The sequence below is a fragment of the Athene noctua genome, chromosome 1 (assembly GCF_965140245.1).
Source record: "Athene noctua chromosome 1, bAthNoc1.hap1.1, whole genome shotgun sequence".
NCBI classification, from domain to species: Eukaryota; Metazoa; Chordata; class Aves; order Strigiformes; family Strigidae; genus Athene; species Athene noctua.
In genome coordinates this window covers 236,985,454-236,999,779 of record NC_134037.1, presented here as the reverse complement: position 1 = coordinate 236,999,779, position 14,326 = coordinate 236,985,454, and the positions used below count along the sequence as shown (strand labels likewise).

Here is a 14,326-nt window from a genome sequence, read left to right as displayed (position 1 = left end):
TTAGGTCTAACATGCATTTTACATATTTTATTGCATTTTACATATTTTCTTCCATTTCAATTGAAGATGAGTCTAAGCTGAAATTGCTTAGTGCCTGAACTCTGCAAATGCAGCCTTCTAATGTGGGAGCTGTGTGGTCCTTAAACTGTTTTTACTCTTATTCTTGGTACAGAAGACACAAGTATGCTTCTACTTTAATTCTGGTAACCTGGAACCCTTGCTTCCTGGGAAACCCTTTAAACCTCTGCCCAAGGAGCTAGTGTAGAACAGTCTCTATTCCCCCTCTCTTTTTCTGCCCCAAACTTACAAGTATATTTATAGGGAGAGGGAAGACAATGGTGGAATTATTCTCTGCTGCCAAAGTCGTTAACGTTTGAAGGTAGCGCAGCTGAAGACCTGCTGGAGACTCAGCCAGCACCACGGAGGCCCGCTTGAGGGCTTTAGAAGCATTCATTTCTCCATCTGCTGCCACAACCTGCAAAGTAAGATAAAAGGAAATGGCATGTGATGCTGCTCATAGTGGGGAAAATCCACCTTTTCAATTAGGAAGAAACAAACAGGCACTTGGATTCCTGGGACAAGGATATGGGAGCTTAGGGGTAGACATTGCTGCGGATCTCACCTTAGCTTTTGCCTCTCGAGCAGCCTCTGCTTCAGCTGCCATTGCCCTCTGCATGGCCACTGGAATCCTGACGTCTTTGATCTCCACTTGCACCACTTTGATTCCCCACTGTTCTGTGGCACTGTCAAGGACAGCCTTAGGGACAAACACACAACACACCACGAAGAGCACAGTGATCGCAAAGAGAAAACCACACAATGTAATCTGCCACTTGGACAGAAGGAAAGGCAGCGTGCAAACCTGCCTGACAGAAAGATGGAGCCCTCCAGGGGCACTAACATTCAACGCAGTGTGTGTACGGTGGGTACTGCAACCTTATGAAATTTGCTGATCAACACCAGTGTTTCCTGTGTGGTTTCTTTATGACCATCTAAATTACGATCCCCATCCTTTCTCTAGGTGGGTACTTACCAAACTTCTCCCTCTTACAAAGTAATACTACAGCAACTTCCTAAAACACCACAATGCTGTAAAAGGACCCTGTGGGTGAAACGGACAGCACAGCCCTGCAGCACTGGCACGCTCTTCTGTGTTCAGGCTCCTGGGCGCTGCTGCAATCCACGTCACCATTGTGACCCTGGCTCTGCCCTTGGCCACTCTCCTAGCTGGAGAGGGGCTCAGTCTCTCTTTGATTTGACTATGCCTCATTTCTGACTGAAAAGTGTAAATCAGGTGTTGGATTTCTTCTCCTTGGCTGCCAAAACAAAAAAACAAAACAGAGGGCATTTTAAAGCATAAAACAATTTGGTTCCGTACTCTTAGTTGTTATGACAGGAGATACAAGCCTTGCCTTGATTAAACCTCAATCAAGGGTCTGCTCAAGATAGAGCTTCCCACAAGCGCAGACTTCTTTCTCACCGCTTGCAGCAGTCTCTGTGCAAAGACTAAACTGATTTATTCAAGTCACTGGGTAATTTTGAACCTTCATTGGTTTTTGACAGGAAATAACTCTTCTAAAAGAACCTGGGGAAGTACCTTTGGAATAACTCTTTCTAACTCTTAAGCAATGAGATGTATAATTAAAGAAAACATAAAGGAAAATTTTGTTATCATTGTTGAAGAAAGAGAGAGAGATTATTGCTGATTTTCTACTCCCCAGAACACATCTCCATGCTTGTCAGTGAATTTTGAGAGCCAGATTTACCTGGATACTGCGTACAATGTCCTCACGACCTGCCAGGAGCTGAGCCAACGTCTGTGTACCCAGAATGTTTCTCAGGGTTGTCTGTGCCAAGAGGAAGGTAGCTGAGTGGACATCAGTGATGTTAGCAACGGCACTGACAGCACTGTGGATCCTGTAGTACACCAACCCGTCGACTTGGGTAGTAATGGCATCTTTCATGAGAATCTGTGTTTGAGAAATATACAGAATTAGAGAAGGATCCAATAACACATCATTTGTCAAGAAAAGGGAATAATTTTTTATCCCCTTAGTGAGGAAAAGGCCCTGATAATTCAAGGAAACTAAGAATTTATTTGGGGTTCTTTGTCATTCCCCTGAGAATTCAAGGAAGCTATCCAGCATGACCAAAGTTTTAAGTGGGTCAAAATGTTGTACTTACAGCCTTTAAACAACAGTTTCTATAATAAGTGAATCTCATAATTTGAATTAATTTCTTCTGCAATAATAAATGATGGTTATCCTCTTCCTTTCTTGTAGAAAGGGCCATTAATGATTTTATACATAGCATGTAGTTTGGAAGAACTGTGCTACTTCCCCTAAACAATGTATTTGTAAGAAACACCAGAAAATTAAAACAAAAATGCAAAGCAAAGTGCAAGACATTGGGAGAAGAACCCCTGAAAAATATTCAAGTATTCATAGAGGAGTTGTGTCATCCTTTGCCAGATAAGTCCCCTGTGCCTCAGCAGGTAGCTGGCCTCAGTGGAGCACTGATGATGCTCCACTACCTCTTCCCTCCTCAGCATATTTTGCCTGCAAGTAAATTCTAAGCCTTGTACAGCACAAGTACTGCAACCATCTTCCTTCTAGCCTCCCATTTCAGGGGAGACATTTTTCATTCCACCACATGCATCCATTCCTGCAACCTGTGCTCTGAGAAAAGGCTCTTTGTGATTACAGAAAGATAATGGTCCAAGAAACAACTCCTGGGGAAGATAATGGGCAATCCTGGGGCCAAAGGGGTCCTGGGCCCATCTCTTTCCCCTCTGCCCTTTGTGTAAGGAAGGAGACAGCAGTGCCAACCCCATGAGCAGAAGCATTATACTGCAGTGGGGCTGGGGCCACATGGAGCAAAAACTTTATCGGGATGACAGGAATTGCTCAGCAACTGATTCTTCAGATTAAATTATTCAATCAATGTTTGTCAGCAGAATGCCTAAAGATATGCCACTACATTTCTGCTTGAATGGGAGTTTTGTGGATGTCTGCTAATTCCTGTTAATTTAAGGAGATTTGTTACCCATACATAATTTGCCTTTTCAGAAAGAGTGTGCATAACTTCAAGCAGCAACTACATCAGTGAAAGCTTTTTTGAATGGCAAGCTGTAAGTCAGATCACTAGTCTATGGATTCATTTCCATGTGTATATACCATTGGGAATTTTTTAGCCTCTTCTATCTTTACCTCTCTGTCTTCCATTTGGAGTTTTACCCCCCTGTCCCTTATCATTTATCTCACAGTTCTGAACATCAGCGAGAGGAGTTTGTTTGGCCTGCAACAATGCATGTGAAGGTTTTCCTAAGTAAAAATTGCTTTGTAAGCAGTTTGAAAGTCAGAATAGACTGCAAATAAGCTAAATTTTATATGGTAGTTCACAGCTGCAAGATTATAAAACACCTGCATTATTTTTGATTGTGAATCAACTCTTATCTCTTATTTCTATCTTAGATGGCTGCTAGAGAATAGTTACCTCTTGTGGAGGAATGGTACAGGTAACTGTTCGAAGATCAACCTTGACAAACGTATCTGTACATGGAAGTATGAAGATCAAACCTAAAAAATAAAAATAATTAGATTAAATGCTTCTGAAAGCTAAGTCTAGAACCAGGTAACCTGTACAGAGCAAACAGATGGAAATATCCTCAGGGCAGGGAATGAGCCCACCTTATTACTATAACTGTCCTTTCTGGTACAGGAGGTGATGACAGTGATATTTTGCACTTTCAAATAAGAGAGAGAAATCCAGATATAGGAAAATAATGTGAATTTATTAGAGCTTAATGACCTAGAGCTCTGGACTAGGAATGAGCAGACTGCAGTTCTGGTCTCAAATCTGTCATGAGACTTGGCAAAAATTCCTTCCATGGCTTTGTTTAATTTCTCCTCCTTGGATCATAAGCCATTTATGGTACAGTATGTGTGTCCCCAGGAAAGACATCTCCCAGGTCGCAATTCCTGCACCACCTCTAGGTTCCCAAATGAGGAATGTGGTCCCAAGATCTGACCTGCCCTGTGAAGGAGTCCCCACTCTCCCTTCACTGGAGAGGGAGACTTGACATAACTATTCTTCTAATCTCAACACCTTGCTTAGGCGCCCATAGCCAAGCAAGAGAGGTCTGAACTTGCTTTAGCCACTCTTTGGACCACTATTCAAAAGGAAGGACAGAACATGAAAAGGATTTGTTTCCTCTTATTTTAACTTCCAGTTTACCCAGTTCCATTGCACAGAGGTGATAACTGCACCAATGTAAATACCTCATGTTGTTGGGTTTGGTTTGTATTTGTGATTTGTAACCTGATCCTAGGTGACTGTAACAAACTCTGTATAGCTGCACAGTGTCCCTGCCCTGTCCCATTTACCATTTTCAGAGCAGAATACAGCTAAAGAGCTGGCAGCAACAAGCAGTGTTGGAAGTGAGGTACAGGGAGGGTGGTCACAGTCACTCAAAACAGCCTGGCAGACCTGAAGGCTGCATTTAAACCTCTCTGGTCCTCTCCATCAGTGTCTAACGGCATGAGCTCAACCTTCTGTTGTCCAACCTACTCAAGAGCAAAGCCGTACCTGGTATCATGGTCATCAACCTTCTATGTCGTGCTGTGACAGGGGAGTGGCTTTTTCTTCTCTTCAGAAAAACAAACAGCCTGCAGGTAAAGGAACTGCAGCAGAAAGGACCTTCTCATACCCCCTATGCCAGGAAGAAGGATTTCATGGATCTCTGCAATTCTCTGTGTGGTTAGAGTGCATCGTATTAAAATAAAAACAGTGCATCTTAATGGAATAAAACTTCATGCACTCACCTGGTCCCCTTGCTTTCTTAGACAATATACGTCCCAGCCGAAATACAACAGCACGTTCATATTCTCTGATAACCTAGGAAAATATTTTAAATTTAGAATTTTACAACTAACTCTATTCCCATATTCTGGTCTGAATTTTAATCTTTGGCATCCATATTAAATGTGAAAAACAGTACAAATAATATAGGAACCACAAAAGCTGCAAATCACCAGGCATCTTATGCTTTCTCCTCACCTCATCCTTTGCTGGAAAAATTTTGCTGTCTCTGCAAACAGGTTACAAACCAGATCAAATATGAAAGAAGTGCCACTGATCTAATGAGGCTACCCATAACTCCCTCAAAATCAGTGCTAACTCAGAGCTGTGGCAAAGTATATCTCACCTCAGATGACCTAGCTAACTACTTTGGTTAGTCTATCATCAGAGTAACTCAAGGCCTGGTATCCAGGGCAATCACCCTGGTAACTCACCCCTAAAAATTGCTTTAATCACGTTATGCTCATGTATTGAAAGGGCATTTTGTGAGTTTGGGTTATATAGTCACTCAATGCAGGGATCCATGTTCCTATGTACTTATGTTAATCACTATTGCTGGCAGTATGAAATATGAGTTCTTCAGAAAAGTTTGTAGATTTATTCTCCCAGTGTTGTAATGCAGGGAAGTTTAACTGGTGATGGAAGTTGAGAATGGAAGAAACTAAATGAGTAAGTTGCGGAGATATAGAAAGTCAGTGAAGGAACATGGATCTTGGTCCCAGACCACATCTTCACCACAAGCCCTTATGACTTCCTAAAAGTGAATGTGAAGTGTCATAACAAAATCAATAAACATAAGTAACAGCAATGATAACAGAGTGTTCTTTATGAGCCTCATATCCCACTAGCTTACCTTGATACATGTCCAGATAGAAATAGGAAAGGTCATAAGCACCAGGAGGAATGAAAAGGAAACCAGGATCCAGCCACAGACACCAATTCCTTTCTGCCTGTCAGCTATTTAAAAAAAAAAAAAAAAAAAAAAAAAAAAAAAAAAAAAGATCAATGAATGCAAATTTTGAAAAGAGATATCCAAGGGATTTAGATCTAGCCCAGAGCAATCATGATGGACTGCAAAGTCCACAGAGACTCACTCTCTCTTCCTCACTCTCATCGCTCACTGAAAGCTGTAAAACACCCAGTCAAACATCCAACCTTATGACCCCTCTGCTCAAAAGGTTAAAAGGTTCAGAAAGTACATTTTGCAACAGGAAAGGAAGTGGAAAGATAAAAGGCATTGACAAAGGTGGAGGCTGTGAGTGAGAAATAAAACACTGGGTGGAGTACCAGTGGATATGAATCTCTGTTAGTGCGTCATGGATGGGGCAAAAAGATTTAGTTTGTATGAAACAGGTAATAAGGAAAATGATGGGAACTGCTGTCATTAGATAAGTGTTTTAAGGCATATTGATGGACCAGTTCATCCACTGGACCAGAAGTTTCAAAATCAGTGCCTGTCAAAATGCACACCCATGCATTTTGAGCAGTTCTCACTGTGTTCACCTCATCTCATCACAAAATTTCATTATAATGAAATCAAAATACATCAAAATAATTTAATTATTTTAGTGCCTGAAGGGAAGGCAGTGGTGAGTTGTTCAAGTACTAAAAGTTTGGGAGTCTCTTTGTAAGGTAAATGTGATCAAGGAGCTGTTGCTCTTTGAAGAGCAGTTGGAGCTGCTGAGATCCTCACAGAAGCAACTCGAAAGAGGGCAAGGAGTGAAACAGGCCAGTCCTGCCACCAGGACAGAGTGCTGCAAGGTGAGGTGATTCTGCTAAATACAGAAACGCCTTGGATCAGGAGAGTCACGAGAAAAGCAAGAGCATCAGGGATGCAGGCTGGGCTAGCCCCAGGGGCTGCCCGGCTGCCAGGTTTGGGGCAGAAGAGGGTTTTTGCAAGCATGAGTATTAGCAGATGGGAAGCTGAACACCACAGCCAGTTTCCCAGCACAAGGGTAAGAGGCAGGAAAGAGAGACACAGGCTCAGAGGTCTCCTCAGAGAACCTCCCCCATGCTGATGGAAAGATGCAGCATGTTTTGGATATGATACTTCAAAGGTATAGGGTAGTGCTGGGAATTTCTGACATCAAATAAAATTAATGTGCAGCTAGAAACTGATAAATAGAAAACAATTTATTTTATACTTCGTGAGAAAAAACTTGTCACCACAATGAAACAGCGTGAGGCTACCTGATCTGTAAGGCACAAGCTAACAGACCAGCAGAGCAGGACTGACAGGTTTGTCAGAAAAACCCCATCAACTCCGCAGGAAAAGACACAACACAGTCCTCCTGCAGCTCCTTCCTACCTCTTGGGTACCATAGCTGGACTGCACTTGCAAGCAATGTTAACTGCAAACCTGGGGGTTTCAGCCAAGCCCCTTACTGCTTGCAGTTTTGCCCATTCTACTTCTGAGGTCCCTGCTGCAGATTTAATCACTCACACATAAATACATTTGCGTCTAAAAGGGCCAAGTTTCAGGCTTCCCCGAGAGCTGGGCACAGAATTGCTGCACCAGGAGTCCACCTTTTCTCCTGATCCTTTCCAACAAACAGTAATTTGAAATCGCTGTTTCATGCGGTATATCAGTCATTCTGCAGTCAGTGGTAGGAATGATTCGAGGAGCTCCCCTGAGTAAATTACCATGCAAACATTTAGGGTATGTGTATGAAGGCAGGACTTTCAAGATTTAATGTGAAAATCTTTAATGCTTTCACTGCTGCTTGTTTGCCACACAGTGTACTTCATGTTAAACAAGTGGTGTGTCAGGCTACAACAGGTATGTCAAGTACCAGCAATCAAACATATTTAATCAGTAGAAAGGAATCAAGGAAACTCATGGAATAGGCATCATTCACAATTCTTAATTCTGAAACTAGGGGAAATTGATAATGAAAGGCTGTTTTGTTCATCAGAGTTCAACATTTTGCATGCTCTTTATTTCATCTAAATGATTAGCTTGCAGAAAAATGTCTGAAACCTGGCTATGCCAAACCTGGCTATGAAGAACCTCCTCAAAAGCAATTGTGGATTGTAATGTCATCTGCCATCATCCACCTGAGACCACTATGAAGATGGCTGGTAGGAATGACACAATTCACAGATGGGGGGAATGGCTGGGAACAAATGGCCACACTCTGAAGATTGATATTTGAGCAGTTGAGAGGAGGTAAGGGGTCAAGATATCACTTATCACCACTATGGTCAAAAAGCACACATCCCAACCTTGACAAAGTACAACTGAATTCTTCTGCATGAGAATTGTCCTAGAGATTCTGATGCCAGCTAAGAACATAGATTCCAATGAGAAAAGCAGGATATGAAAGTATGCCTTCTTAATAGTGAATCACAGCATTGTCTAGGTTGGAAAAGACCTTGAAGATCCAGTCCAACCATTAACCTATCACTGACTGTTCCCAACTACACCATATCCCTCAGCGCTATGTCGTCCTGACTCTTAAACACCTCCAGGGATGGGGACTCCACCACCTCCCTGGGCAACACATTCCAACGCCCAGCAACCCCTTCTGGAAAGAAATAGTTCCTAATATCCAGTCTAAACCTTCCCTGGTGCAACTTGAGGACATTCCCTCTTGTCCTATCACTTATTACTTGTTTAAAGAGACTCATCCCCAGCTCTCTGCAACCTCCTTTCAGGGAGCTGTAGAGGGCCATGAGGTCTCCCCTCAGCCTCCTCTTCTCCAGACTAAACACTCCCAGTTCCCTCAGCCGCTCCTCATACGACCTGTGCTCCAGACCCTGCACCAGCTCCGTTGCCCTTCTCTGGACACGCTCGAGTCATTCAATGTCCTTTTTGTAGTGAGGGGCCCAAAACTGAACACAGGAATCGAGGTGCGGCCTCACCGGTGCCAAGTACAGGGGTAAGATCCCTTCCCTGTCCCTGCTGGCCACGCTAGTGCTGACACAAGCCAGGATGCCTTTGGCCTTCTTGGCCCCCTGGGCACACTGCTGGCTCCTGTTCAGCCGGCTGTCAATCAACCCCCCCAGGTCCCTCTCTGACTGGCAGCTCTCCAGCCACTCCTCCCCAAGCCTGTAGCGCTGCTGGGGGTTGTTGTGGCCCAAGGGCAGCCCCCGGCATTTGGCCTTATTGAAACTCCTCCAGTTGGCCTCAGCCCATGGCTCCAGCCTGTCCAGGTCTCTCTGCAGAGCCTCCCTACCCTCGAGCAGATCAACACTCCCACCCAGCTTGGTGTCATCTGCAAACTGACTGAGGGTGCACTCAATTCCCTCGTCTAGATCATCAATAAAGATGTTAAACAGGAGTGGTCCAAAAAAACAAAGCCCAGGGGACACCACTCGTGACCGGCCGCCAACTGGATTTAACTCCGTTCACCACAACTCTTTGGGCCCGGCCATCCAGACAGTTTTTTACCCATCAAAGCGTGTGCCCATCCAAGCCATGAGCAGTCAGTTTTTCCAGGAGAATGCTGTGGGAAACGGTGTCAAAGGCCTTGCTAAAGTCAAGGTAAACAACATCCACAGCCTTTCCCTCATCCAATAAGCAGGTCGTCCTATTCGTAGAAGGAGATCAGGTTTGTCAGGCAGGACCTGCCTTTCATCAACCCATGCTGACTAGACCTGATCCCTTGGTTGTCCATTATATGACTTTTAATGGCACCCGAGATGACCTGCTCCATGACCTTCCCTGGCACTGAGGTCAAACTGACAGGTCTATAGTTTCCTGGATCCTCCTTTCTGCCTTTCTTGTAGATGGGTGTCACATTTGCCACCCTCCAGTCCAATGGCACCTCCCCAGTTAGCCATGATTTCAGGTAAATCATGGACAGCGACTTGGCGAGCACATCTGCCAACTCCCTCAGCACCCTTGGGTGTAACCCATCCGGTCCCACAGACTTGTGTGCATCCAAGTGGTGCAGCAGGTCTCTGACCACCTCCTCTTCAACTGTGCTGACCTCAATCTGCTTCCCCTCCCCATCTCCCAGCTCATGAGGCTGGGTGTCCAGGGAACAGCCAGTTCCACTGCTAAAGACTGAGGCAAAGTAGGTGTTGAGCACCTCAGCCTTTTCCTCATCCTTAGTTACCATGTTTCCCTCTGCATCCAGTAAAGGAGGGAGATTTTCCCTAATCCTCCTTTTGCTGTTAACGAATTTATAGAAACATTTTTTATTATCCTTAACAGCTGTAGCCAAGTTGAGCTCTAGCTGTGCCTTGGCTCTCCTAATGTTCTCCCTGCATAACTTCACTGCATCTTTATAGTCTTCATGAGAGACCTGGCCCCTCTTCCAAAGGCAACAGATTCCCCTTTTGTTCTTGAGATCCAGCCAAAGGTCCCTGTTTAGCCAGGCCGGTCTCCTTCCTTGCCTGCTTGTTTTTCAGCACACGGGCACAGCCTGCTCCTGTGCCTTTAGGACTTCTCTCTTGAAGTATGTCCAGCCTTCCTGGACTCCCATTTCCTTCAAGGCAGCCTCTCAAGGGATTTTGTTAATCAGTCTTTTGAATGGGTCAAAGTTAGCCCTGTGGAAGTCTAAGGTGGCAGTTTCACTAACCCCTCTCTTTGTTTCTCCAAGGATCGAAAACTCAACCATCTCATGGTCACTGCACCCTAGACGGCCTCCAGCCTTTACCTCCCCCACAAGCTCTTCCCTGTTCACAAGCAGCAGGTCCAGGAGGCACCTTCCCTGGTCGGCTCACTCACCAGCTGTGTGAGGAAGTTACCCTCCACACATTCCAGGAACCTCCTCGATTGTTCCCTCTCTGCTGTGTTGTGTTCCCAGCAGATACCCGGGAGGTTAAAGTCCCCCACAAGAACAATGGCACGTGACTGTGAGATTTCTCCCAGCTGTTTGTAGAAAGCTTCATCCACCTCACCGCTTTGATTGGGGGGTCTATAGCAGACTCCCACAGCAAGATCTGCTTTATTGGCCCTTAACCTAATCCACACACTCTCAACCCCGTTATCACTATACTTGATTTCTGAGCTGTCATAGCATTCTCTTACATACAGGGCCACTCCACCACCTCTCCTTCCCTGTCCATCCCTCCTGAAGAGCTTGTAGCCATCAACTGCAGCACTCCAGTCGTGTGAGGCATCCCACCACGTTTCTGTTATAGCTACTATGTCATAGTTCTTGTGCTGCATCATGGCCTTGAGCTCCCCCTGTTTGTTGCTCATACTGCCTGCATTGATATAGATGCGCTTGAGTGTGCCAGTAAATCCAACACCTTTTTGTGAGCGTGGGCCCCATTCCCTACCAGACCCTTCTCAGGTGCTTCCATGGTTCCTAAACATCTTTCCCTTCTCTCAAATGAAGTGGCAGAGGGAGAGCCCTCACCAGTCCACCATCCTTCAAGCTTTGGCACGCTTTTCTTGAGCTTGTTCCTAACATGCCCAGTTATGTCCCCGTCCCCCCTCATATCTAGTTTAAAGCCCTGTCAATAAGCCCTGCTAACTCCTGCCCCACAATCCTTTTCCCCCTCTGGGACAGCTGCATCCCACTTGTCTCACTTGTTGCCACAGATCAGGTGCCAGAATCCAGACCTATCTCCCCCAAAACCACCACAAATATTCTCTGATCACCCTAAAGTTTCAAACCATTTAACCACAAGACAAATGGAAGATTCTAGAAAAATGCAATAGTGAAGAATAAGGATCAGTCACAACACAGCATACCACTGACCTGGGTTTGCCATACCTGTACATGGATTACAATCATCATAATTACCAAAAAACCTCAATTGGGTCTACAGCCCAGAGCAAACCAAGAGTGGCAATGAACTGCAAAATGTGAGAGCTCACAAATCAGCAGTTGTGAAAAAAGCTCTAGGACACTCATAAGATTCATGGTACATCATGAACACACTTGATACAGAAAATCATGATGTAAGTGTCAAACTTGAAAAGTAAATTAAAAGCTCATGTCCAAGTTGTCTTGTGAAGAATATAAACAACTGCAGGCAAAAATCACCCATCTCCTACAGCAATAAAGAGGTGGAGTAGACTTAGTCTCTTATAACCACTAGGTACCCTCCTGCTTTCTACAAACACCCAAATCAATCTTGTCAAGATTCTTCCTTGTCCCACCGCACTATTCAGACACTCTGGCACTCATGGCCAGACACAACAGTGGAAACAGCACACATTGACAGTAACAACTTGATTTGGCATCAGCCCCCTTGCTTGAAGAGAGAACCAGGTGTCCATCACAAAAGTCCAAACAGATCAGCGTCTTTTTGGGGCTGAAGAATTCTTCTACCTTCCCTAACTCATACTTTTCCCTTTCCACCCCATCCCTACATAGAGAAGTGTATCAATAGCTGTATCAGTCATTTTAGTCCCTGGGGTCATTTTGCCAGAAGGTAGATACTGACATAGTGGCAGGACAGTATGAGGTGATTTGTTCTGTCACTCACAGTGGCAGATTCTGAATTTTCATCTCCAGCCTATGTGGGAGACGTGATGAATGCCTGGGATGAAACGTACTTGTTTGGTTAGTTTTGCTCCTTTTTATTGTTATTGAGAAAAAAACACACACACACACAAAACAAGGCTTACCGATTAGATGTTCTGTGTTGTTTTTCCTGGGTGACTCTCTCTGGGGATCCATCCCATTTGAGGGAAGCTCTGATCCCCTTACAGATGAGACAGCAGCATACCTTGAAACTGCACAGTTCTCATGCAAAGCACTGAAGAGAGGCAGGGTGAGAGAAGAAATCCCCACTTGTATGAGAGCCCTCTGGGAGTCAGTTACCCTGGTAAGGAGTGTATGATTACAAAAACAAAGTCTTGTGGATCACGGTTGTCTCTGATGCAACTCTGTGGTCTTCTGTGGCTGTCTTCTGTCTGGGAAGGCACTTGGCCCAGGTGGTTTTACACCCCACAAAATCCACACTAGAAATTATTTCTATGAATCAGTATTATCTGTCATCAGAGAGAAAACAAGAACAAGACAGAAAGAGAAGATAAAGAGAAAACAAGTCCTGTGAGAAGCAGCTGACAGAACTTGGGTTGTTTAGCCTGGAGAAAAAGCAGCTCCAGGGAGACCTTATCACTCTCTTACAACTACCTGAAAGGAGGTTGTAGTGAGGCGGGGGGTTGGTCTCTTCTCCCAGTTAATAAGCGTTAGGATGAGAGGATCTAAACCTCAGCCAGAAGAGGTTTAGATTGGGTGTCATGAAAAGTTTCTTCACCAAAATTATTATCAAGCACTGGAACAGGCTGCCAAGGCAGATAATTTAGTCACCATCCCTGGAAAGTACTTAAAAGATGTGTAGATGTGGCACTTAGGAACATGGTTTAGTGGTGGACTTGGCTGTGCTAGGTTAATGGTTGGACTCAATGATCTTAAGGTCTTTTCCAGCCTAAATGATTTTATGATTCTACAAAGCCAGAGGGTACAGACTGAGTACTGCTCCTCCGCTGTACACCTCTTAGTATTACGGGGGCCAGCCACTGTCCAGATCTCAAACACTGGCAACATAAATAATCCTCCAGGTGAGGTCCTTGTAATAGCTCATCACATGCTTCTTGATACTGTCCATCACTATAGGTAGAACTCTGTTGTGCTGACAACCAAAAAAACATTGTAGAAGCATTTCAGCTCCAAAGACTTAAAAATTTTCCCGAAATAAGCATATTTTTCACAAAATACTTTTTGACAGTCAAACCAAGGATAGCATTTCAGACTAAGCCATTTCTGAAGGCTGCAGCAGCAGAGAGCAGCCTTCTCAAACGACACAAATCTCTTGCTCGTTATTTGAGAAAAAATGAGGTGGCTTTTCATATGTAATTTATTATTTTGACATATAGCTGCATTGATTATATGGCTGTTTTCTGTGGGCAGCCATCAAGAGTATCTTTGAAGATCCGACTCCAGCTTCATTTCACTTGTCTTCATCCCTGCCAGCAACTGTATTGGCCCCAGATGGGTCATTCAAAGCTGACTGCTCTCCAGAGAATCCTTTTTCAGCTTCACAGAGAGGAAACTACACCATTGAAAGGGTGTTTTAAATCACAGTGAAAACCATAAGCACAAACAGCTTGTAACACTAGGATTGACATGCTTATTGCAAAACCCTCCCAAATATGTGACAATACCCATTTGAAGTAATTTGTAGCATTTTCCTCTGCTGAGCTGTAAGATCAAACCTGTTCAAGACAGATGCCTACTAGAAGGGCAGCAAAGGTGAGCAGTCAGAAGAAAAATGTGCCTAAATTATTTCAGAAGCAAAAGCATAATATGCAAAACTACTCCAACATATTTTTTTTTAATTTTAGATCAACTCAATTTTACTGAAAATAACTTCATTCCAAACCATCTGAATGCCACAATCTACACAGCTGCTTATACCATCACACAGATGAGCAAAACACATTAAAATCTAACAGAAATAACTGCTCCCCGCTGTTTATTGTTAATTCCCCGAGGAGCCTGTAAATATATCCCTGGAAAGGTGACTAAAGCAGATGGTGTTTTTCTTTTATGTT

At 44.1% G+C, this 14,326-nt stretch overlaps 1 protein-coding gene across 1 annotated transcript; it reads right to left on the bottom strand.

The window, feature by feature from the left end:
• Nucleotides 1-256: 256 nt before the first annotated feature.
• STOML3 (stomatin like 3) lies at nt 257-12,446 on the bottom strand. Its single transcript, XM_074901341.1, has 7 exons — nt 12,395-12,446; nt 5,714-5,817; nt 4,824-4,896; nt 3,496-3,578; nt 1,767-1,970; nt 623-757; nt 257-475 (listed from the first exon to the last, which is right to left on the bottom strand). Exons 1-7 carry the CDS (start codon nt 12,444-12,446, stop codon nt 257-259), a joined length of 870 nt encoding a protein of 289 aa, XP_074757442.1.
• Nucleotides 12,447-14,326: the final 1,880 nt, after the last annotated feature.

Bases quoted from the DNA above. Each gene is read 5' to 3' on its own strand.
- STOML3 (XM_074901341.1), bottom strand. From the start codon at position 12,446: ATGGATCCCCAGAGAGAGTCACCCAGGAAAAACAACACAGAACATCTA. The intron at 1,971-3,495 runs GTAACTATTCTC...TCTCAAACACAG, and splicing joins GTACCATTCCTCCACAAGAG to ATTCTCATGAAAGATGCCAT. The intron at 758-1,766 runs GTAAATCTGGCT...TTTGTCCCTAAG, and splicing joins ACATTGTACGCAGTATCCAG to GCTGTCCTTGACAGTGCCAC.